Source organism: Patagioenas fasciata, chromosome 25, assembly GCF_037038585.1.
Source record: "Patagioenas fasciata isolate bPatFas1 chromosome 25, bPatFas1.hap1, whole genome shotgun sequence".
Classification (NCBI taxonomy): domain Eukaryota; kingdom Metazoa; phylum Chordata; class Aves; order Columbiformes; family Columbidae; genus Patagioenas; species Patagioenas fasciata.
Genome location: NC_092544.1, coordinates 5,567,718 through 5,591,905, shown reverse-complemented (window position 1 = coordinate 5,591,905; position 24,188 = coordinate 5,567,718). Strand labels below are relative to the sequence as shown.

The window sequence follows — 24,188 nt, the reverse complement described above, 5'->3', positions numbered from 1 at the left end:
AAAAAAATAATTTATATATATATATAAAAACAAAAAAGCAGGAGAAACACGTGAGACCTGGACAAGGCTCTGTGTCCATGCAGCGCTGAACAAACCCGCCTGTCCGCAGGGTCGAGGAGGGACTGGATCTGTGCCGAACAACCCAAACCGGGAGGGATGGGACAACGGCTCCCGCTGCCCTGACCCCCTCACCTCACCTCAGACACAGACCCAGCGGCTGGCGCATTGCTGTGGCCCTGGGGAGGGGGGGCAGTTTTGGGGTGGAACAGGCGCCTCATTTGTATTTTTATTTTCCCAGGGAAGGGAATTCTGTCACCTCAACTGGGATTTTTATATTATTATTCTTGCTTTTGGGGGAGACGGTGGTAACCCTGGTTTTACTGTCCGTATTGGTTTTATATCTATATTCGTGTGTGTTCACTCTCTCCCTCCCCTCATCCAGATTTCCCAGCCGCAGAGCCCTGGCTCCTTCTCTCGGGGTCCCTGGATCCCCATCCCCCCTTCCCGTAGCACTTTCCCCATCCCTCTCCCCGCTGGTGCTGCAAACGCCGTTTGGAGACCCCGAGGCCACTTCAGCCTTTGGCATAAAGGCAAAATTAAAGAAATCAACCTGAGGGTCAAACCCCAACGTCCCCTTGGCCGCCCAGTGCCGCGGGGACCCTTCGGGTGCACGGAGCGCGTCGTGCTGCTGCTTCTCCTGGCGGGCTGGACGGAGCGGGCGGCTCCGGTCACACCGAGCGGCTCCTGCCACACCGGGCGGCTCCGGTCACACCGAGCGGCTCCGGTCACACCGAGCGGCTCCTGCCACACCGGGCGGCTCCTGCCACACCGGGCGGCTCCGGTCACACCGAGCGGCTCCTGTCCCACCGAGCGGCTCCTGTCCCACCGAGCGGCTCCGGTCACACCGGGCGGCTCCTGTCACACCGAGCGGCTCCTGTCCCACCGAGCGGCTCCGGTCACACCGGGCGGCTCCGGTCACACCGAGCGGCTCCTGTCCCACCGAGCGCCGGGCGGCTCCGGTCACACCGGGCGGCTCCGGTCACACTGAACGGCTCCTGCCCCACCGAACGCCGGGGCTGCTCCGCGCCTGTCGCTGCTTGTTTGGCGGGATTAGGAGCGGGCGGGATCAGGAGCGGGCGGGATCAGGAGCGGGCGGGATCAGGAGCGGCCGCGCTGCTGCAACCACGTGCGCTCTGCCGGGTTTTATCAGTTTCGGGTGTCCCTTTGGGCCCGCCCGCCGTGGGACGATGCGGGGGACGCAGCGGGCGCTGCGGTGGTTTGGGAGCGCTGGGGTGCAGCGGGAGCTGCTTGGCTGGAAGTGCTGAGCAAGAGAAACACGTTTGGGGGGGGGAAGGAAGGAAGGTGTGTTTGCCTTTTCTTTGCATTAAAAGTCGAACTCCGCTTGAAGGGCTTGTCCGCAGTGGCGGTTCTGTCACCCCAGAGGCCGCCAGGAGGGGCAGGGATCCCTCTGGTCGCTGCTGCTCAGACCCCCCCGGCTTGCCCGGTGTCTGGGGGTCCTGGGGGGGCTGCAGTGGCCCGTGCTCTCTCCTCACCCCGGGGTCCAGGGGAGCTCAGATACCGGGATACGACAGAGTCGGGGTGCGAGGGTAGCGGCCGGGCCTCGTATTTGCCGGTTTTTGGTGCAAAACGCAGCCGGGCAGCGGGGGTGCCGGGCCCTTTAAGACCGCCCCCCCCCCCCCCCTTGCGCTGCCGCCCCTGGTCGCGCGGGGGCGCTGATTGGCCCCCCCACCCAGTCCTCCGCCGGCCCGGCATGCACCGCGCGCCTTCCCCGCCATTGTGCCTAGGAGCGCGGCGCGCGCGCCGTGCCGCGTGACGCCCGGGGAAGCGCGTGTGGGCGCGAGGCGGCGGCGCCTGGGCCGGAGACGCTGGGCCGGAAGGAGAGGCGAGAAGGGGGGGTGGCGGCTGGCTAGAGCGTCACCCCAGCCAGGCAGCCGCCGCCGCCGCCGCGGGCGAGTCGGAGTCCGCCAGGCAGCCGCGCCGCGCCCGGACAAAGCCGCCGCCGCCCCGCCCGCCGCGGAGCCATGTCGGCCAGCAGCCTCCTGGAGCAGGTAGGGAGCTCCGCCGCCACCCCCCGGCCTTCCCCCTGGCGGCGCCGGGCCTGGCCCGCTAAGCCAGGCCGAGGCTCGGGGCCTAGCGGCGGGGGCCGGGCCCGGAGGCCGCGGCCTCGCCTCCTTCCCCCGGGCCGGGGCCATTGTGCTGCGGCCGGGCCTTGTCCCCGCTCCCCGCCCGGCCTCACGCTCTTCTCTCTCTTTCCTTCCCGTGCTGCCGCCGCCGCGCCAGAGACCCAAGGGCCAAGGCAACAAAGGTGAGGGGCCGGGGACCCCGCGGGGCCGGGCAGGGGCTGCGGGCGCTCGCCGGGCAGCGCCGGGTGTCTGCGCCTCCACACGTGTGGGAGCAAAACAAACCGAGCGCTGCGAGACCGGGCGCCGCTGTCGGGACCGGGGAAAGTTTGCGGATGAAGAGCGTTTGCGCGGTGGTGAGGCGTCTCTGCTCTCTGGTGGGTGAAGCGTGGGGTGTCCCAAACTAGTGAGCGGTAGTAACGTTGTATGCTCTGTTTTTAAGTACTTTTAAGTTGGTAAACGTTCGATTTTATCGGCAGAGTTCTTTCTAATGCTCCAAATCTTTTTCCTCAGTGCAAAACGGATCTGTGCACCAGAAGGATGGGTTAAACGATGATGACTTTGAACCCTACCTGAGTCCCCAGGCCCGGCCGGTGAGTAAGAGCAGAGCGGGAGTGCGGGTACCTGCTCGCGGGTGGGAAGCTCCGGGAGCCCGGGCGCTTCCTGCTGCTCTCCAGCGCAGGCAAATTGGGCATCTGCGTGTTTCTCCTTCTCTACTTCCTACATTTTGATGTTTTCCACCTTTATTATTATGATATGCTATTTTATTTGTGCCTTTCTCTAAGCAGAAAACACTAGGTGCGGTGGATGAGGTGTAAAGGTTTTAGCAACTTTTGGGGGGTGTAAGGGCTTCCTACAGTTCAGCTCGTTTTTTTTCATCATAACTGTCTCGAAGTTCTGTACTTTCAGTTTTACTGGCACAACCGTGTTTCCTTGCTGGTTTCTGGTTCTTCGCGCCGTGCGGGGAGATGCGCGGTGTCGTGTTGTGAAATGGCTTCGCTCGGTGCGGTCACGCTCCCGAGGGCTTTTGGAGGATACGATCGACATTCTTGTCTCTCTGCCAAGTAAACTGAAAATGTGTGTCATGGGCTTTTCTTGATTTTTATGTATATTTTTTTCACCAAAAAACCCCACAGAACACACACGTGATAAAGGCTGTTAAGACTTTTTGAGGGCTTTAGTTAGAAGTCAAGCTGCAGAGAGCTTGTGATGGGCTCCTGAAAGTCAGACATCCAGGCAGTTTTCCTCTTAACTTTCTGTTTAAGACCAGCTCTGCTGTTAACTGATTTCTGTTTGTTTTTCTTAATGAGCTGTAGGAGAGTGACACACAACAGATGGGGTTCACCTGATTAGGTGGTACAAGTGAGGTTGCAGATAAACATCTCCAGCAGTGCTGCAGCAGTTGGTTCGTTCTCTTGGCTTCTCTTTCCAACTGTGATGGGTGAAAATAACCTGTTCTGCTTCTCCCTTTCTGTATTTTTTATCGCTTTTCCTAGACAATGGATATTTTTCAGATAAGTGATGCGTGTCTTATTGGAACACAAAAACAGCTTTCTGTCTGAGTTGGATTTTCAACAAGCATTTTGCTAGTTTGTGCTGAAGATATGAGGCTAAATATCCTTTAAGGTCCTGTCAGCTGTTCTATAACCTTCAGAATTCAGCCTGTCCATTAGGATAACTCGCTGCATTCAGCTCCCTAAAAAGTTACAAGCCTAAACTCCACCTGCATAGGGTGAGATGGTGTGATTGCTTTCTCAAGCCTTGAATGAAACCAGCTGCTTTCCCAGGAGCCATCATTTAATGGGGTTTTTTCTATCCCAAAAGTTAACATCACCAGTTTCCAGCTTCTATCTGAATGTGGACGTATTTCCTGCAAAGTGTAGTTTTATTGAAGCCTCCTAAAGAGAATGAAGGTTACTATAATGTTAGAACAAATGTGGTATTTTACCCTGTTTTTCATGTTTGAAGAACAACCGACTATTTAGTATCTTTTAGTGTGTTTCATACTGGTAAAAGTACATTTTAAGGAAGGGGTTGTCTTGAAAAGCAGAGCTGTTGCTGTGTAAATTCAGCAGGGGTGAGGTAAAACTGTCGTGTTCACTTCATTTTAGGGTGACTTTATCTCACTTTCTCTCCGTGTTGTGTTGCTCATCAACTCCCATCCAGGATTTGACACGCGATATCGTAGAAACCAGAACCTGGGGAAGGCTGCGGTTCTGCTGAGCCCGCCAGCCAGGTGCAGACATTGGGAAGTACCGACGTGTGCACCTATTTGCTGATGACAGGAGTTATAGACACAGCACTGAAAAGTTAATTAAATGAAGCTCGCTGCCATGGAATAGCACGAGTGGTGTCTGAAATGGTTTTTGGAGCTCTCCGCATGAGCAGGAGATGACCAAGTTGTGGAGTTTTCTGGCTCTTCGTGCAGGAGCTGCTGTTCCGGGGTGACTGTTAGTAACTTGTCAGCCTAGGAAATGAAGTTAATCAGTGTTTTGAAGTGCAGATAAGCAGTAAGTGATTCTTCAACAGTTAAAATGAACAAATAAAAGGTCAACAGCAACAATAAGTAAGTTTAAACCCTCGTCCTAGTCTTGAGGGGAAGAGGAATAGTGAATTTGAGGAAATAACTGTACAAAAAGTCTTACTCATTGGAATGAAGAGGTGGTGAAGCTTGATCAGCACCCTGGTCGGGAGCTGTGTCAGCTGTGTGAGCACAGCTTACAGGGTTGGCAAAGTGTGGTTTAGATGTTCAGGTGACCAGCAGCAGGTTTGTCTTAAACCTGCTCCGAGCTGGCACCTGTTGCTGTGATTAACTCACCTGCTCCCTCCTCGCTGTGTGAGATGGGCTGGTCAGCGCTCTGCCTCAGCACGGACTGCGCTGAAAAGTCCCATGGTGATTTACACGCCACGCAGGAAAATATTTAGAGGTGACGGAACAGGTTTTAATCTGGCAGTGGTGTGTTTGAGGGGAACGCTGCGGAAACCGCTGCTCTGCCCGCTGGGCTCAGGTTTTTGGTGTGGGCCGATGTGTTCGTGTTCCATTAAAGCCAATATCCAGGAGGGTATATTGTTACTCTTCTTTTGAAGGGACTTTGGTTCAAAATAGTATTTAAGGTCATTCATTTGTCTTACAAATTAGTCAGCATCAGTGTTTGTGCTTTCGGACAGATTGAGCCCTAAAGATTGCTCGTTGGTTTGGGTTTAGCAGGGCTGAGCTCCTCAATCAGTACAACTGTACGCTGGGTAAGAATTAGTTTGAGTATTAATTTGCTTTTGGGACGCCTTCTTTTGGGGAGATGGAAATAGCATCTCTGTGTTTTCATGCATTCACACCATGAAGTACCACAGAAAGCTTTTTAATACAACAAAGCAAATCTTGTCTCTGCACACATTATGGTAACTAATCCCCATTAATTTTTATTAAGTTTGGGCTGGCTTTGCCCCAAACCTCTTGCTTTTCTTGACCTCTGTGGAAGGTGGAGAAGCCAACGGGCCGTTCTGGAGGGTGCCAGAGCCATCCCAAGAGCCTCCGTGGGTGTCAGCATGGCCATGAAGTCCTTCGGGAGCTGCACTTGGCACAGGAAAACATGATTTAACCAAAAATGGAGTAGAGCCTGCTGCAAGCCAAGCTTTAAATGGGAATTAAGCCTGACTTTGATCTCCTCTGCACTGGGGTGGCTTGTGAGCAGCTCTGCAGTGCAAGGCTGCGCACAGGTTCAAATTACGGGATGATAATGTCCATTAACGTGGCTTTAACCGCTCCCCGGAGGGAAACCTGGTTTGAATGTGAGATGACAGATGGTTTTCGTGTAAGCAAACTGTGGTGATGGCTGAGCCTTCTCTAATTGTAAAATTAGCCATTTCTTTTCGTAACCTAAAGGCTACTTGGATGTTGAAAGGGAAACAAAGGCACCGAGCAGCTTTTTTCCTCTCTGAATTGGCGCCTGCTCTCTTGGGCTGTCACCAACTGCAAAAGGCTCCTATTGAAACCTTACTGATTGCTCCCCATTTTCAGGTATTTTTTTAGTTCGTGCCCAAAGCACTGGAGCAGTTTGGAGGATGAGGCTTTAAGTCCCTGTTTGTTTGCAAGTTCTTGGGATGGTTTGAGCTGTGAAACCTTAAATTGGAGCGGTAAAGCTGTTTTCATGAGTAACAGGTTTAACAGAGGGACCAAGGAAGGCAATGAGGGACACTCATGATTTTGGCAGCACGTTCCCACTGCACCTTTTCCTCCATATTCCACTTATCTTTGAGTCTTTTCCCCACCCCCTCCCAAACAGCAAAATTAAGGCAGATTCGTGTGCTAAGCCCTCTTTGGTAGTAGCTCGAAAAAGGAGAAGGTAACATTTGGACGGTGGGTCGGTCCTGCTCCCGTCGGAGCAGCGCGGAGTGCAGTCCACGTCAGGAGCACGGAGCACAGCACGCCGCACGGGAAGCTCGCTGAGCCTTTGTGGTTAATCTTCCTGGCAATTAAACATTTTTTCCGAACACCTCTAACAAAGGAGGTGTTTCAGGGCCAGGCCTGTTTACCTGCCCGGCCTGCAGGTAGGGAGGGGTGGGGCATGGGAAGCCTAAGATGACTTTTATTCCTGATCCCTTAGAATCTGTTCAGCTCATTGCAGCTATTCAGCACTTATTTGTTGTTACTCTTTGTCTTTTTTTTTTTTCCAGAATAATGCGTACACTGCAATGTCTGATTCCTACTTACCGAACTATTACAGTCCCTCCATCGGATTCTCCTACTCCTTAGGCGAGGCTGCCTGGTCTACAGGAGGTGACCCCCCCATGCCCTACCTGACCTCTTACGGACAGCTGAGCAACGGGGAGCCGCATTTCCTCCCAGACGCCATGTTCGGGCAGCCAGGGGCCCTGGGCAGCACCCCGTTCCTCGGGCAGCACGGCTTTAACTTCTTCCCAAGCGGGATTGACTTTTCGGCTTGGGGGAATAACAGTTCTCAGGGACAGTCCACTCAAAGCTCTGGTTATAGCAGCAATTACGCCTATGCCCCGAGCTCGCTGGGTGGAGCGATGATCGACGGGCAATCCGCCTTTGCTAATGAGACTCTGAACAAGGCTCCTGGCATGAACACCATCGACCAAGGGATGGCTGCTCTGAAACTGGGCAGCACCGATGTTGTGAGCAGCGTCCCCAAAGTCGTGGGTTCGGCTGTGGGTAGCGGATCCATTACCAGTAATATCGTGGCATCCAACAGTTTGCCTCCGGCCACGATTGTTCCTCCAAAGCCGACCTCCTGGGCTGACATCGCCAGCAAACCGGCCAAGCAGCAGCCCAAGCTGAAGACCAAGAATGGCATCGCGGGCTCGAGTCTTCCACCGCCTCCCATCAAACACAACATGGATATTGGAACTTGGGATAACAAAGGGCCGGTGGCAAAAGCCCCGGCACAGGCTTTAGTTCAGAATATCGGCCAGCAGCCGGCCCAGGTGTCCCCGCAGCCCGTGGGGCAGCAGATCAACCCCAGCCCCCCGGTGGCACAGGCTTCGAGCGGGCAGCAGCCGCAGCCGCTGCCGCCGCCACCCCCAGCGCAGCTGCCGGTGCCGCAGCCCGCGGCTCAGCCCGCCCGCTGGGTCGCCCCTCGGAACCGTGGCAGCGGGTTCAGCCAAAACGGCGCGGACGGGAACGGAGTGGGACAGTCTCAGGCCAGTTCTGGTGCTGCTCCTTCGGAGCCGCACCCGGTCTTGGAGAAGTTGAGATCCATCAACAACTACAACCCCAAGGATTTTGACTGGAACCCAAAACACGGCCGGGTTTTCATCATTAAGAGTTACTCTGAGGACGATATCCACCGTTCCATTAAATATAACATCTGGTGCAGTACAGAGCACGGCAACAAGAGACTGGATGCCGCCTATCGCTCCACGAACGGGAAGGGCCCTGTTTACTTACTGTTCAGTGTCAACGGTAGCGGTCACTTCTGCGGAGTAGCAGAGATGAAATCTGCTGTGGACTATAACACGTGTGCGGGTGTGTGGTCCCAGGACAAGTGGAAGGGACGTTTTGATGTCAGGTGGATTTTTGTGAAGGACGTTCCCAACAGCCAGCTGCGGCACATCCGCCTAGAGAACAACGAGAATAAACCAGTGACCAACTCCAGGGACACTCAGGAGGTGCCTCTGGAAAAGGCTAAGCAGGTGTTGAAAATCATTGCCACCTACAAGCACACCACCTCCATCTTCGATGACTTCTCACACTATGAGAAACGCCAAGAGGAGGAGGAAAACGTTAAAAAGGTAATTTGTTTGTGTGTCTCAGCAAAGTCCCGTGGGGCAGGAGATGGAGCAGGGGCAGCCTTGTGCTGGAGTAAATCTGTGACCTGAAGGTGTTGACTTGCTGGGTGGCCGTCAGGCTGCTTTTTGGGCAGCTGTGCTCGCAGGTGGAAGCCACCACCCCAGTGGCAGCCCCAGTTTGGGGTGGAAATGGGTGTGCAGAGGCTTCCCCAGGCCCTGCCTGCAATCGGTTGCTCTAAACCTCAGCCTTCCCTGAGCGCTGTGTTCTAAGCAACATTTATTTCTGTGCTGTTGTCAGCTCCTGAGTCGGAACAGTGTAAAGCAGGAGATCAGCGGGGGGCTTGGGGAGTTGTTAGGAAGCAGAGCTGGGTCTTTGAATGGCCGCCTAATCCACCCCCTACCCAAAGTGGGGTCAGCGTGACAGATGTTTCCCACCACTTTTAAAACCTTCAGGAACCTACAGTTCCTGTCCCTCCCCAGGCAATCTATTCCTATGCTTAATTATCCTTCCTGTTAGAAGGCTTTGTCTAATGCCCAGCCTAAATCTCCCTTGCTGCAATTTAAGCCCGTGACTATTTACTCTGCCTGTGGTGGCCGCGGGCTGTTCTGTTCCCCCGGCAGCGAGCTCTGCCGTGGTTGGAGCCGGTGGAAGCTGCCGGCGTGGGCACTTGGGTCCATCGCCTCCGAGCTGCTGCCATCCCGAATTCAGTCCTCTCATTCACGAGAGCATTGCGAATCAAGAGTTCAGTGACCAGTGTGGGCTTTGGATCTGACTTGGGTACAGCTGTGTTACCCACCTGTGACCAACCTTCCCCACCATAGGGGTCTTGCTTGTATTTGATTAAAATAATAATTACAAATGAGCATCAGCACAGCTTTTGAGTAGTTTGTCAGGTCTTTTCTGATGGTCTCTTCAGCTTCAGCAATGGGGAGTTTTCCACCCAAAAGCTGAGGAGCTGAATCAGGAGCTGCAGCTGCTCACCGTGACAGGGAATGCAGTTTTGGTTGGTTTTTTAAATATATTTTACTTGGAGCATTGGATGAACGGCATCACCCGTACACAGAGGTGGTCGCGTTTTGCAACTGATACGCCCAGTGCTTGGAGAAAATCTGCAAGGGAGGAATAGGCGGTGAGGTCTGGAGGTATAAACTTCATTTTTGTGAGAACCTGAATACTTTGCCCAACTTCACATCCTGAAAGTGGCATCCAGCCTGTACTGAAGCGGTGATTTTCTCTTTTACTAACTGAGGTTTTGAACGTGATCAGAAATCTGGTCTGTGTGGGATGTCTTAGGAAGTTGAGCTTCACCGTGTGCTCCAGACCTGGCTTTGGGGAGCAGTGGTTTGCGGTGCGAGAGGCACAGACCTTGGCCCAGGGGCAGAATTGGTCCTGGGGGGCACGTGAGGGTGGATGGATGGATAAAATGAGTTGAGTGGGTAAGTGTCAGCACGTGGGAAGCAGAAGGAAGAACAATGGAGTGGGGAAAGCTGGACAGCCCACTGGTTTGCCGTGGGAATCTGCTGTGTTTGCCAGTTGGTAATGTCAGAAAATCAGTAAGATATTAAAAACATGGCTTAGTAATTTCTTAAAACTGAAACCCGTGTTTCCTCATCTTTCAAACGGCCTTTGGAAGGTTCCTCTCCTGCTTTCCGCAGTTCCTTTGGGACGTGCGCATACGAGGGACTCGAGCAGAACCGCTGGCACCGAATGGTGCTGGAGCTGATTCGGTGTCGCACTCCAGTGCAGAAGCAGTTGATTAGGAAAGCATTTATTCTCTGAAAGGGAACTTAGTCATACGTCTCTGGAATTCCCGGGCGAGCGGCGAGTCTCATAGACACACGGTTGTGTTTGCTTTTGACCATTGACTCACACTTCGGGCACCCGGGGCCCCCGTCCTGTCACATCCGCTGCGGAGGAAGTGGCTTGGTCTTTCTTTCTGCAGCAGTCTGACCACCTCGATCGCTTGCTGATACAGCCAGGGATGTGCTTGAGGTTTCTCTAACTGCTTGTTCATGGTTTGGTGAAGAAACAACGTTTCTGCTCAAGAAGGGTGTTTTTATTGTTAATCTGGAGTGAGTGCTGATGGTTACCCTGTGACTCTGGCTGGCAAAAAAGCCCAAGCCGTTACGTCTGCCCCGGAGCATCTCGGGCAATCACCTGGCTTCAAAAAAGAAAGCAGAACGCAGAGTTAAGGCCGTGGAGAGTTGTGCTCTGGCAGCAGCTTTTGAGCTGCTCTTGTGTCGGGGAAATAACCCCTTCGCTACCAGCTCTTTGTCTCTGACAGCAGTAGTATGGCCTGCAGTAGTATGGCCTGCGTTCCTGTTCCTTGAAGCTGAAATGTCACCAGGTTTGGCTTGGTTTGAACTTCTAACAAGCTGCAATTGTTTCACTTGACTTCAAACCTATGTCTGAATTGCGGTTTGATTCCTGCTTGGTACCAGAGCAGATGGACGAGCGTTTGTGACAACCTGCAAACTCTTGAATATTCTTTTATACTTCTCACTGTTCCAGTCACTTCTTCAGAATTCCCTGAAATAGTGCCCAGAAATGATGAGAAAAATGCTTTGCTTAGTGTTCACGTTATTCCCTTTGCCTGGTGAAGGAGGAGAAGTGATTCAGCGTTGAAAATGCTGAAATCATGCTTGTCCTTTCTATCACACATGCCCATCTTGTCCTCAGACTCATCTCCGTTTCTTTCCAGTGTTTGCTTGGCTCTACTAATCCAGTTTTTTAAAGGCTCTGGATGTTCTCCTGACCCGACACGGTGGATCTCCCCGTGGGATGGTACCTAGAGCAGCTCAGGACTCCTCGAAACCCTTCACAGCTGCTGTTGTGCAGAGCGTGTTGGCCCCTTCCTCCCCGTAAGGAAAAATAACCAAAATCCCTAGCCCATAGTACATGCTTGTGTTTCTAGCAATGTTGCGGTGACCTTGGTGCAAAGATCTGAGCTGTTGATCTGCTTGCATCCAGAAGCTTTTCTGGAAAAGCAACGAACATCAGCTCTAAGGGACGTTAATTTTGGGTCCTTCTCCCATTTCTGTGCTCAGGGTCGGGGCACTTGGCTCCGTGCAGGTCCCAGGGATCTTTAGGAAGGACAGACCGGCCCTGTCCCCTCACAGAGCGCTCGGTTGTCACGTTTGCGGTTGATAAGAGACTGTGGGTGTCAGGTTGGGGTGGGCGGTGCAGGGTGGGTGTTTGGGGGTGGTTTTCATGCTGAGGTCCACCAGCCTCTGCAGAAAGGGGAGATTTGCCGAATTGGAGCCGGTATTTGTGCAACGTGCTGCTTTCTGTCTCGGCTGCCACTTAAAGGAGCGTTGGTAGCGGCAAGTGTCACTGCTGCCCTTAGAAAATATGACCCAAGGGAAAACTGAGGGGTGTTGTGAGCCTGTTGGAAACGAGCAGACTGTTTCGCAGTTGATATAGAAAATGAATACTCTTTTCTTTCTTCCCAATTTGTAATCTCGTGAGGGAGGAGAGAGGATATTTCCTATAGGGTGGGCTAATGCTTTTCTCCCGCTGTCACACTCATCCTGGTGAGTGTTGAATTTGCTTTGGCTTCACCATATCCAACAGAACGTTGTTTCTGACTGTCAGATTTGGTATTTAAATACTGCATATTCAGCCAGCTGTTTCCTATGACAGCAGAGACGCTTTCATCCTGCTATCCCAAGGCTGTTTGCTTTTTCTACTCCAAATCCCTAGAAATAACATGGAAGGATTTCTAGGAGAGAAGTATGGAAGATCAGTATTTACCAGGCATTTTATCCATTGAAAGCCCCGGGACACGGTCCCATTCGGTTCCCTGTTTTCTCTCTGGTGCGATGGGCCAGGAGATGTTGCTGAAAGCTGATTTAGATCCCAAGAAAACCACTGAAGCAAGATGTGAGCCTTGGATCTACCGCTGCATCCAGAACAGCTTCACACACAATGTTCCTCGCTTGTTCGTAAGGAAAACGTAGTTCTGCAGCCGTCTGGTTTTGTCTGGAAGTCGCTTTCTTCTTTTCCACCTCCCGTAAGGTGTTAGGTGACAGGTATTCATTTAGGAAGCTTCTCTTTCTGTACCGTGCGGTTGTTTTCGCCGCGGTTATTAGAGCCCTCACGTTTCCCTGGATGTTCTTGCCCATACCTGGGGTAATTGTGCTGTCGGAGTGGCTTGGTGAATTAGTGAACCAATTTCTTGGTGGTGCAAAATGCTGGACACGTGGCAGCCCAAACACCCCGCTTCTCCCATGACCGGGAAACCTCCGCTAACGAGGGTTGGGTTGTCAGGATCGTCAGGATCGTGGTTACCCGCGCGGGCGGCTGGAGCGGAGCGCTGATCGGAGCTCCCTCCGGAACCGCTGCCCGTGTGGGGTTTGTCATTGCGTACGTTCACGTCATAGCGCGTTGGAGCAGTTAATAACGCGTTTGGGTTTTGTAAGCCGTTCTGCAGCCAGAACTTGGAAATACAGACACTGTTTCTGGTTCCATATCATTGGAACATTTTTTAATGAAAAGGGCAGTGCTGAGCTGCTTTTTTGCGGTTAACTGCAGGGGTATTTCTTACAATGTTTAGAAGAGTTAGATAAAATCTACCTAGAACTCTGTCTTTTGTTTATCATCTTGGGGGGAAAAGAAACCACAGTGTTTTAGTTTCCTTCCCTGTGTATCTGTACACGTGGGGAAGACTCTGCTCCCTTGGCTCTGCCATTTGTAACGTGTCAGTGTTTTCAGAGAGCTTCCCGTCATCATTGCCAAACCTTCCAGAAATCAGCAACCAGCCCCATCTGGGGTTCAGTTGGTTCCATCGCTGATTTTTTGCTGCATTTAAAGGAGGGGGGAAAGAAAGAAGTTGGAATATCAGTCTGTGTTCCAGTGAAGCCTTTGGAGTGGCAAAGAAATGCGGGTGCACACCAAGGGCTGGAGTTTGTGAACTCAGCTCATCATGGTTGCCAGAAGTAGGCAGTAGATCTCTTGTCCTCTAATACAGAATATTTGGGTGGAGGGAAGTGTTCGAGCCTCAGACAACCCCAGTGGTCAGACCGGGACTCTGTGCAGTGTAATGTTGCATCTCTCGGGGCTGCAAAGTCTGCAGATCCGATGGATGCTGCTCGAGCATCCTTGCTCTTTTTGCAGCGGAAAGCGCTGCGTGCTGCCAACAGTAACATGGTCAGAGCGAGTGCCTGTAAGGACAGTACAAGCACAAACTTATCCAGCTCCGAAGGTTTTCCTTGCCTGACAATTTGTGACTCAGGAATTTCTTAGACCCAGAGGATGCATCTTTAATAGTTTGATTTCTCTTCTTGTCCACGGTTTTGCCACATTCCTTGAGCATCCTCAGGATCCTGCAGTGGCAGGTTCTTCAGCTTAATTATGTCTCGTGTAAAGAAATGTCCTTTTGGAGTCTCCCTGGTTGTGCTGGTGGGTGGTGAGCGGTTAATTCAGCGTTCTCCGTGTCCCTGCTCTGCCGTTGCAGTCGGGTCTCTCCAGGCTGGAGAGCTGGAATGCGCTGGCTCTGCACGTGGGAAACCTTCCGTCCTTGCTTATCACTGTTGTTCTCAGCGCCTTTTCCCGTTCGTCTCCGTGCCCGTGGGGCTGGAGAGGAGCAGAGCTGCCCCTGCGCCGGGCCATGTGAGGGCATGGCGGTGTCTTCCCTCCCGAATGGTGCTTTCTTTCCTGGAGTTACAGACTGTCACCCTGAGCTCGTGTTTCTGGCTGATAACGGTCAGTTCGGAGCCCGTCGTCGTGGAGCTGGGACAGGGGCTTTTCCCACGTGTGTCGTCCGGTTTGTCTGAGCCAGGCTGGCCCAATTCACTCTAAGGTTCAGCTGCTTTTTTTCCTCACAAAATCCTGTTTCTACACAGTCAGATGCTATTTCTATTACCCCCAATAGCTTCTTATCATCAGTACACTTTTGTCAGTTGATTATTCACTCCTTTCTCTAGATCTTGTATGAATATGTGGAACCAGAAGTGAAGCTCCACAGGTTTTCTCCGCACAGGTCGTTCGGTCCTTGCCATTACTCGCATGGTGTGACAGGACAGCACAAAGACCTCATTGACCCTATAGCAGTGAAGATTTTGAACCGTTCAAGTGAGGGTCCTTCCTTTTCTATGGTGGCACAAATTTTTTGGTGCTAATACTGTGTGAGCTGTGATTCAAGGTGACCAGAGCCATGCAACACGTTTCGTGTGAACCCAAATGAGAAGGAACACTCGTCCGTTTAAAACAAAAAGACACCTTACTGCATCTGGTGTTAAAACTCTGGCCTGCTGCTCGTGGTAAATGCTGTCAGCAGCTCTATGTGCTTTGCTTAGACTATTCCCATCGCTTTTGTCCGCACTGTTAACTTTCTGCCCTGCTTGGTGAGGATTTTGGGTGGACACATGGGTCAAAGCCACGTGCTCCGCTCTGCAGCGAGGACACCCAGCTGCCCAAAAGAAACACAGCGAACTTCTTATCCCTTGTAGTGATGGCAAAGAATAAAATCTCCCTGTTGTAAGACAAGGAGGGTTGGGTTTTCCACCCTAATGACCCTAAAGGACTCGTGCCGTTGTTATTTTGCGTGTGCTCCGAAGCCAGCAGGTCCGGTTCCAGTCCCCAGTGGATCCCACTGGGAGTGCTCCCGGGCTGCTCCACATTGCTCTGTGCTCCAAGTATTCATCTGTGTTCTTAGTTGTGGTTTTGGGTGTGTTTTTGCCTTTTTTTACCATTCTGTTTCCCGCACAAACGTTGTCCTGTGGGCCCAGGCTCTCTACAGACGGGTAATTACAAACATTGATGGGAATTGAGCTGGTTTATTCACGCAATCAAATGGGCTGTTTGAGCCAGAAGGAGGTTTACTCTTCGCAATGGTTGCATCAGTTTGAAAGCTGACAGGACCGCCTTGCCTGGATAAAACCCACTGCAGGGAGAAGGCCCTGGCGCTCTGCGTGTCCTCCTGACCCCGAGCTGCTTCCTCCGACGTGGAAATTCCACGTCTGACGTAAAGCGCGTTGCTCCTGTAGTTTGTGTTCCCTCGTGTTCGGGTTACAGCTGTACCTGGAGAATTGCAGCTTGCTGCTCCTGGTTTATTCTCCATGGCTTCATATTCCAGTTAAACAGGGAGGTGAGCAGTGTGCACCAACACCAGGGCGTGCTGAGTTTCCAAAGGAAACCTGAACTTCCAACCCGCCCAGCCCTGTGTGCTCAGCATGGGGCTGGGGACGCTCAGGAGCTTTCTTCTGCGTTTTTGGGGGTGAAGCCTCGGCACGGGGGCTGCTCGGGCATGGCCGTGTCCCCGCCTGGCTCGTGGGTCTGGCCCTCTGGGGTTATTTGGTTTGACTCCGTTAGATTTCCATCTGTAAAACAAAAAGTCTTCCCTGCTCTGACAAGGAGTCACTTTTGTATCGCATCTCCTGTTTGTGGTGCTGAGCTCCCTTACGTGAACGGGAGGTGGGATGGAAACATCTGACTGTACCCAGATCCCTGGTTTTTATCCCCTTTCCTAGGTGAGACAGACCAGGATGTAGTTTTCCTCTGTAACTTTTGACTTCCTAATGCCGACAACAGGAAAACCTCGTGTTTGGTTTGTAAATCAGTGAGGACTCGGCTGTTTGTGGAGCAGATGAGCACAGTAAGCAAGCGATGCACCGGCCGTGGTTTGTGCTGGGCCAGGGGCCACTGGAACCCCCACTGACATCCAGGTCAGGTCAGACAGGTCCAAACCAACCGTTGTTTGTGCTGCACAGATGAGACCTGGGCTCTTGGTCCTTCTCCAGACCCTCCCTTTGATTATAAATCTCTGTTTCCCTGTCCGTTGTGTGGCAATCGTACCTTTCCCTGTGCTAGAGCAGCGCTGAGGCTGAAGGATTGTCAGTAATCGAGGTGAGAGCCTCTGAATGTGCAGCATGACAGGCACCATTTCTCAGTACAAACTCTTGAGCCTTTTGTTACTGTTGGCTCCGCGCAGCGTGATCAGATAACACAATCTCTCATCAGCCGTCTCCAGCAGCTTTGCAGTTGCTGTTATCAGGACCTGGCTTGTGACACCGCTGCAGCCTCCCCGCGGACGGGATGTGACACAAGTGGCTTGAGCAAGGTGGTCACAGAAGGCTCGTTACCCCCGCGCGGTGCCTGTAACCACGGTTGGCAGCGACGGGTGGGTGCCAGCGCTCCACGCGAGCCGTGGTGTGTGTCTTTCTGCAATTCACCAGCACATCACGATGATGTTCACCCATCGGTGCTGCCCCAGGCTCACCCAGGGCTCCAGCAGATGGAGATGAGTCTGAGCTGGTGTTTTGTTCTTGCTCCTCCCATGTAGATCAATAAGACATGGCCCATGTCTAATGAAAACGCAGCTGAAGAGAATAAAACACTTCCTGATGGGTTCTCTGTGCCCCCCAGGGTCTGTATGGCAGAGCAGAGCCCATTGTGTGTGTGCAGAGCCGCTCCACCTGCGCTGTGCTTACACCATCCCCTCGGTGCCGGAGGAGGACGAGCCGGGGTGAACGTTTGCAACAGCGCTGGGCTTTGCGGTGTATTCTGGTGGATCCGCTTGCTCCTCGGCTGTGATGTGGAGGCTCACTTGTTACTCCCCAAGGACCCAGACGTGCTTATGGGATGTGCTGCAGTTGATCTGGCACATTAGATGGTGTAAAAACCCCAGCTGGAACTAGAATCCAAGTTGGAAGTAGATAACCTCGAAGGTCCCTTCCAACCCAAACCATTCCGTGAGTGTAGGTGCTGAAGAGAACCCACAGCAGGGCTGGGAGGGGGTTAAAAGGCGTTTAGACGTGGTTCTCAGGACGTGGGTCAGTGCCAGGCTGGGCTGTGGTTGGACTCGATGATCCTGAGGGTCTGAAATGATTCTATGACTTTGTGATTTTTCTGTTGCAGACTCCCTGGGCCGCTGTTTGCAGTGTTGGTGGAGGGGTCTGGGTGGTTCTGTGCTGGTATTTTGATGTCGGTTTTTTGGGGTTGGTTGTTTCTTTTGAGGTTTGTGGGTTTTCGCTCTCATGCTGGTGGTTTTCAGCAACAAGTCCACGTACACGAGGCAAACACTTCTGAACAGAACGTGTCCCCTTGTCCAACTCCTCTCCCTAGCAGGCGATTTGTGCCATGAGAGGAAGCGGAGCTGCGGTGCCAACATCCCTCGTTAGGAGGAACCATAACGAGCTGGTGGACCCCAACGTGTCACGATCCTTATCCTGCTTTGCAACAGAAAAATCACAGAATCACACAACCCCATAATGTCAGGGGTTGAAGGGCCCTGGAAAGCTCATCCAGTGCAATCCCCCCATGGAGCAGGAACACCCAGCTGAGGTTCCACAGGAAGGGGTCCAGGCGGGTTTGAATGTCTGCAGAGAAGGAGACCTCAACCTCCCTGGGCAGCCTGGGCCAGGCTCTGCCACCCTCACCCCCAACAAGTTTCTTCTCGAATTTCAGTGGAACCTCCTGTGTTCCAGTTTGCACCCATTGCCCCTTGTCCTGTCCTCTTTTTTTGACTGTATACCCTTGGCACAGAGGCAGCTCTGCCTGTTGAAACAGTGATGTGTGAAAATGGCAAATAGGATAATTCTGGGCTAACGTGTGGTTTTCTCCTCTCCGTTGCAGGAGCGCCAAGGCCGTGTCAAGTAGAGCGGCTCCTCGCCGAGGCCGCGGCTGCGCCCGCTCCGCCCGCCCCGTGGAGAGAGGAGCAGCGAGAGGGAATCCCGCAGAGAATAAGGACTTTTGTTTTCTTAATTTCATTGACTTCAAAAAGACTCTGACAAACTCGCAGTTAAAACAATATTGGAATTTCACAAGGCATAGGACTTAAAAAAACAAAAAACTACAAAAAAAAAATCCCTTCTAGGTAGAGTATAGGTGATAACTGTCCCCTTTTTTGGCTTTGGTTGTGATTTCAGAGCATACGCTTTTGTTTTTTGTCTTTTTACGATGTTTTTTTGGATTTTCAGGTCCCTAAGTGGCACATTGCCTTGGTTTTTCTCTTAATTTTGAAGCCCCGCCGCTTCCCGTCCTTCGCCCCCGCGCCTCCTCCCCCGGTTTGACATTGCACTTGGAACACGGAGCTCCAACACCCGCCGTGGAATCGGAGCCACTTCACTTGGGGTTTTCTTCCCCTCCCTGGCCTGGAAAAGGAGGAAATTGTATGAAAAAGTTGGTTTTGGCCTAAGGATTGAGCAGAAAATGCCCACGGGTTGTGTCCTAAGGGTGGTTCATTTTTCTCTGACCCTTTGTTACTCAAAAGTCAAGTACTAGGAGTCCTAAGAAATGTTCTGTTCTTGTGCATTATACGGATTTACAGATGAAGTCTGGGTTAATTTGATTTTTTGGAAGCTGAGAACAGCAGTACAACTCGTTTTGTTTACAGGAGAATGAATTTTGGACAAAAAAAAAAAAAAGAGGAGGAAGAAATATTGTAAAATGTGTAGTGAATGTTTCTTCAGTTCTTGTTAAGCCAATGAGGAATGGGCGTTGCCTTTCTTTTCACCATTAATCACTTCTCAATAATAAATGTGAGATCCTGTTGAGCATCACCGGTGTCTGCCGCTCCTTCCCCCTTCGCCGCTGCCGTAATACCTTCAAATATGAGCTAAATACGTTGTTCTTTACGTTTGAAGCAGGAGCTGCAGTTTGTTGCTGGCGTCCCGAGCTCAGGCCTGGAGCTAAACTGGGGGTTTTCCCAGCATTTTGGGATGGATTCTGCTCCTTCATGCGGGATGGCACCGGCAGAGCTGGGCCAGACCCCTTCCCGGCTCACAGGTGAATTGGTGTGTGGAGCGCAGCCCACGGGGTCTCCTGGAAGCTGCTCCAGGACAGGGAAGGGGGATCCAGGTTTTTCTGGTTTTGGTAGTTGGGAGGGAATAAAAGAGCCACAAATGGATCTGCTGGCTGAGGTGGTAACAGCGCTTTGATTGTGCCAGCGCTTTGATTGTCCGTACTTAGAATCATCACCGAGGAAAATGATGCGATCTTGAGAACGACCAAAGCGCAGTTGGGAAACGACCCAGCCAGCGGTGCCGTGCCCGCAGCCTGGACCCAGCCGGCGGGGCCGTGCGCGCAGCCTGGACCCAGCCGGCGGGGCCGTGCGCGCAGCCTGGACCCAGCCGGCGGGGCCGTGGGCGCAGCCTGGACCCAGCCGGCGGGGCCGTGGGCGCAGCCTGGACCCAGCCGGCGGGGCCGTGGGCGCAGCCTGGACCCAGCCGGCGGGGCCGTGGGCGCAGCCTGGACCCAGCCGGCGGGGCCGTGCGCTCACCAGTCTTTTAAATGTATTTTTAAACATGATACCTTGCTTCTGAAAAGCAAATGAACAAACCCATCTCCGAAGAACCGGTCCATGCGGGTGAGGACCTGGGGTGGGGTTTGGGTGGGTGACAAAAGCACAAATTGGTTGCTTTTCATTGGGACGTTTTCCTTGTTTTCTGGAGAATTTCTGCCCTCCAAACTCTTTGAGGCTTTGGCCTCGCGTTGCCCCGGAGCTGCCCCAGAACCCCAATTCGCCACTGTCCCCGTGTGTTTCAGAGCGTAAAACCCTCAAGCTGGAGGAAATGGGCAGAACGCTCCACTTGCTTAAAGGTCCAAATTAAACAATTTGGATTTTGAGAAAACCCTTAATTTTGATTAAAAAAAAAAAAGCCGATTTGGTTTCCAAGCAGCGACCCAGAAGGGACGGGAGCGGAGCAGGGAGGTGTGGTTTGAAAGCCATGATATTCCAGATGTTTCAGGTGTTTTACCTGCGATTATTTTTATGTAAGAAAAGAATAATCACTGTGCAACAGCTTTAATCGCAGGCCGTAGATCGTGTCGCGTCCTGTGGGTTAAATCTCCCCTTGTGTTTAGCTGCTCGAGAGCTGAAATACTCTTTATCTTTGAAGGCAAAGCGTGGGAGCGGGAGCCCAGTTTTGGGGGACCTGAAACAGCCCCGTTTCACCCCAAACTGGAGAGGGGAGAGGAAAAGTAGGTGGTTCTGTAGATCTCTGCTGTTGTGCTGAGAGACCTGTGGGGCTTCTGGATGGGAACAGAGGGGTTAACAACAGAATTGGGCTTGATGTTCAATATTAGGAGGGGTTTTCTTTTGAAGAGGATGGAAATAGTTCTGGAAAGGAGGAATAGCTTGGAGGTGGGATAAAAGGTGGGTGTTTGATGCGTGACTTTGAGGTCGCTGCTTCTGCCGACCCTCCGAGGATGCTGGAAGGCAGGACCGGGGGAACCGTCTGGTCTGGGCTTGTTCTGCTCTAAACTGGGGCAAAAATGGGGATTTCTGAGAACAGCTGAGGAGGTTTTGCTTTCAGTGTGGCAAAAGCAGCCCCAACCCTTCCATAATTCTGGCTGAGCGCTGTCCCCGTGCACGTGGTGCAGGTAACGGCAAAATGGTGTTTACTGCTGCTTGGTTTAATCCCTCAAATCTCCCACAAAAATATTTGCAGAGTTCCCCGGGCTGTGTGGGGAAGGGGCAGTTTGGAGGGGGGTGCTGTGTGTGCACATCTCTGCTCCTGCTTCATCACAGAACCCCAGAGTGTCAGGGGTTGAAGGGCCCTGGAAAGCTCATCCAGTGCAATCCCCCCATGGAGCAGGAACACCCAGCTGAGGTTCCACAGGAAGGGGTCCAGGCGGGTTTGAATGTCTGCAGAGAAGGAGACTCCACAACCTCCCTGGGCAGCCTGGGCCAGGCTCTGACACCCTCACCCCCAACAAGTTTCTTCTTGAATTTCAGTGGAACCTCCTGTGTTCCAGTTTGCACCCATTGCCCCTTGTCCTGTCACTGGTTGTCACCCAGAAGAGCCTGGCTCCATCCTCCTGACACTGCCCCTTTCCATATTGATCCCCATGAATGAGTCCCCCCTCAGTCTCCTCCAGCTCCAGAGCCCCAGCTCCCTCAGCCTTTCCTCACACGGGAGATGCTCCACTCCCTCCAGCATCTTGGTGGCTGCGCTGGACTCTCTGCAGCAGTTCCCTGTCCTTCTGGAACTGAGGGGCCACAACTGGACACAATATTCCAGGTGTGGTCTCCCCAGGGCAGAGCAGAGGGGCAGGAGAACCTCTCTGACCTACTGACCACCCCCTTCTAACCCACCCCAGGTACCATTGGCTTCCTGGCCACCAGGGCCCAGTGCTGGCTCATGCTCACCCTGCTGTCCCCAGGACCCCCAGCTCCCTTTCCCCTACACTGCTCTCTAATGGATCATTCCCCAACTTACACTGGAACCTGGGGTTGTTCCTGCCCACATTCAAGACTCTACACCTTCCCTTGTTATATTTCATCAAATTTTTCCCTGCCCAGCTCTCCAGCCTGTCCAGGTCTCTGATGGCAGCACAGCTTCCAGTGTCACCACTCCTCCCAGCTTGGTGTCACCAGCAAACTTGCTGACAGTCACTCTATTCCCTCGTCCAAATCACTGATGAATATATTGAATAATCCCGGCCCCAGCACTGCCCCCTGAGGCTCTGCACTGGATCCAGGCCTCAACTGGACTCTGCCCCATTGACCACGACTCTCTGGTTCTTCCCTTCAGCCAGTTCGCAGTCCCCTCACTGCCCGCCCATCCAGCCCGCACTCCTCAGTTCAGCTGTGAGGATGCTGTGCAGACTGTGTCCAATGCCTCACTTGGAAAAGGGAAATTCCTGCATGCCCGTGATGGGGCAGGGGGTGAAGCTGGAAAACATGGAATCTCGAGATTTGAAAGCCAAAAAGCAAAAACAAAATCGCAGCGGTCAGAGCGGAGCGGGGATGCCGTGGGAGGGCTCCCATGCGCCATTGCTTGTATGTTTTTCTTTTTGAGCAAGAGGCAAAATGACACTTGGGATCATCCCAGCGTGACAGAATGGGAGCAGACAGCCTCTAGCAGCCCCAGGTTTAGATTTGGGGTCTAGATTATTTTCTTTTTATACCCAGGGATTATCGAGCGCAAGGGATGTGGTTGGGTCACCATCCCTGGACGGTTGGGCTCGATGGTCCCAAAGGGCTTTTCCAGCCTAAATGACTCTGTGGTTCCGCAAAGTGTGGCCGCTGAGAACGCGCGGCTGGAGCGGCCGCTCCGGGCTGTGGCTGCGGCTGCAGGTCTGTGCTTTGTGCTGGGGGGCAAAGGATGCGAGAGAAAAACCCTGGAGCCGTCACCGTGTCCCATGTCCCATGGGGCGGGGAGCAGCTGGGCTGGGTATTCGGGTGTTGGGACTGGGCCGATGCCTCCCCAGTGCTCCCGGTCCTCTCCCTCCTCTCCCTTCTCTTCCTCCTCACAAAGGCTCATTAAGGGCTTTTGGCTGCTCTCTTCCTCCAAAATGTCCCTCTCCGTGTCCCTCACCCCATCAGCTCCAGCACCCGTGGAGGCAGCAGCACCCACTCCTGGAGAGGGAAAATCTGGGAAGGGCCCAGGGTGGGGGCTCTGGGTGGAATTTGGGGTGTCCTGGGCTTGCACCCCTCTCTGACCCTTGGGGCAGCTGGGGGGTCCTGATCTGCCCTGGTGGTTTCGGGTGGGAGGGGACAGGGGTGGGGGCAGCTGGTGGGGTTTGGGGAGCAGGAGTGGAAATGGGGTTTCAGAGAGCTGGGGGAGATGGGGAGGGGTCCGTGGGGTCAGGAGGGCTGGGGGTCCCTTACCAGCCCATGGCGATGGGGTTGCGGCCGCTCGGGCGTTCTGGCACGTCTGCTCTCCTCCTTTGCCGAGCGCCCCCCCAGCCCGGGCCGCCCCCCTTTGGCGTTCACCGCGTGCCTTAATTGTGTGACGTTAAATCAAGGTCCGCGGTGAACACGAAACATGGGGCTGATAGTGGGGGGCACACAGCGGCGAGAGGGGGTCCATGTTCCATCCGCAAACCCCCATCACCCCCCTCAGCCCCCGGGGATCCCCATTTACCCCCATGCTGGGACCACATCGTGTCCCCCCCCCCACAGCTGGCACCAGGGGAACAACGGTCACAACAGATTTGGGGGTGGGGGCTGCCCGGTCCCTATGGAAACCCAGGTGCATGCACACCCCCCTGCAGACCTCATCCCTATAGGAGAACTGTAGCAGCCCTATATGAACCCCCCTGCATGGCTGTGGTGCCGGGGTGAGATAGGGGGGCTGCACCCCTGGATATGGCCCCATCCTTCAGGGCTGGCTGGGGGTGGCTGCCTGACCCCCCTGTGCCGGATCCAGCGCCGGGACAGCTCTTCTTGAATGAGATAAAAGCAAATCTTGCCCCCCCAGCTGTCCTCGCCTCCCTTGGCTTTCACCAGAGCCATGGAAACCCGGGGGGCTCTTCCTACCGACTTAAACTGCCCAGCAGATCAGTCCGGGGGGATTTGGGATTTTGGGGGGGCTGTGGACTGCTTGGTTGCCGGCGGGGGGGAGATCGTGGAATATTAGCTAATGCAGGGAGAATTTGGGTGCCTTCAGGTGGGTTTTGGTACACTGGTCCTCAGGGGGTTGTGGGGGGGGTTAAAACCCAACAAAACCTCATCTGCTCTGTTTCTGTGGTGCATTTAGCATCAAAATAGTTGAAATTGCATCAAATTCTCATCCTATGGGCTGGACCCTCCTCCCCCCGCCAGGACTGGGTCCCAAAGAGCAGCAGGTAAGGGGCAGTCGAGGCCTCACCAGCTCAGCTCAGGTAACGTGTGTCCCCCCAGCTGGCTCCTGTCCCCATCCCCAGGCTGGAGCCGTGCGGGGAAGGGGCAGGTTTGGGGTGGGGGGGGGTCGGTCCTTTCCCCCCCACATCCCCTTGGGTCCATCCCAAGTGCTGCCCAATAGATCTCACTATCCACCCGTGATTTTTAATTTGGGGGGGGGGGGGCAGATTTTTTTCAGTGCAGATATTCCCAGGCTGGGGGAGGTTTGGGAGGGGGGGCTTCTCCTTAG

The 24,188-nt window shown here is 53.5% G+C and overlaps 1 protein-coding gene across 2 annotated transcripts; it reads left to right on the top strand.

Annotated features, from left to right (window-relative positions):
- Nucleotides 1-1,796: 1,796 nt before the first annotated feature.
- YTHDF2 (YTH N6-methyladenosine RNA binding protein F2) lies at nucleotides 1,797-18,890 on the top strand. 2 transcript variants are annotated; one of them, XM_065857058.1, is made up of 5 exons: nucleotides 1,797-2,069; nucleotides 2,302-2,326; nucleotides 2,655-2,734; nucleotides 6,813-8,393; nucleotides 17,965-18,890. In XM_065857058.1, the coding sequence occupies exons 1-5, from the start codon at nucleotides 2,043-2,045 to the stop codon at nucleotides 17,986-17,988; spliced, it is 1,737 nt and encodes a 578-aa protein (XP_065713130.1). In that variant the 5' UTR covers nucleotides 1,797-2,042; the 3' UTR covers nucleotides 17,989-18,890. The 2 variants fall into 2 exon arrangements, with proteins under 2 accessions (XP_065713130.1, XP_071655072.1); XM_071798971.1 differs by lacking the exons at nucleotides 1,797-2,069; nucleotides 2,302-2,326 and adding an exon at nucleotides 2,390-2,518.
- The last annotated feature ends 5,298 nt before the right edge of the window (nucleotides 18,891-24,188 follow it).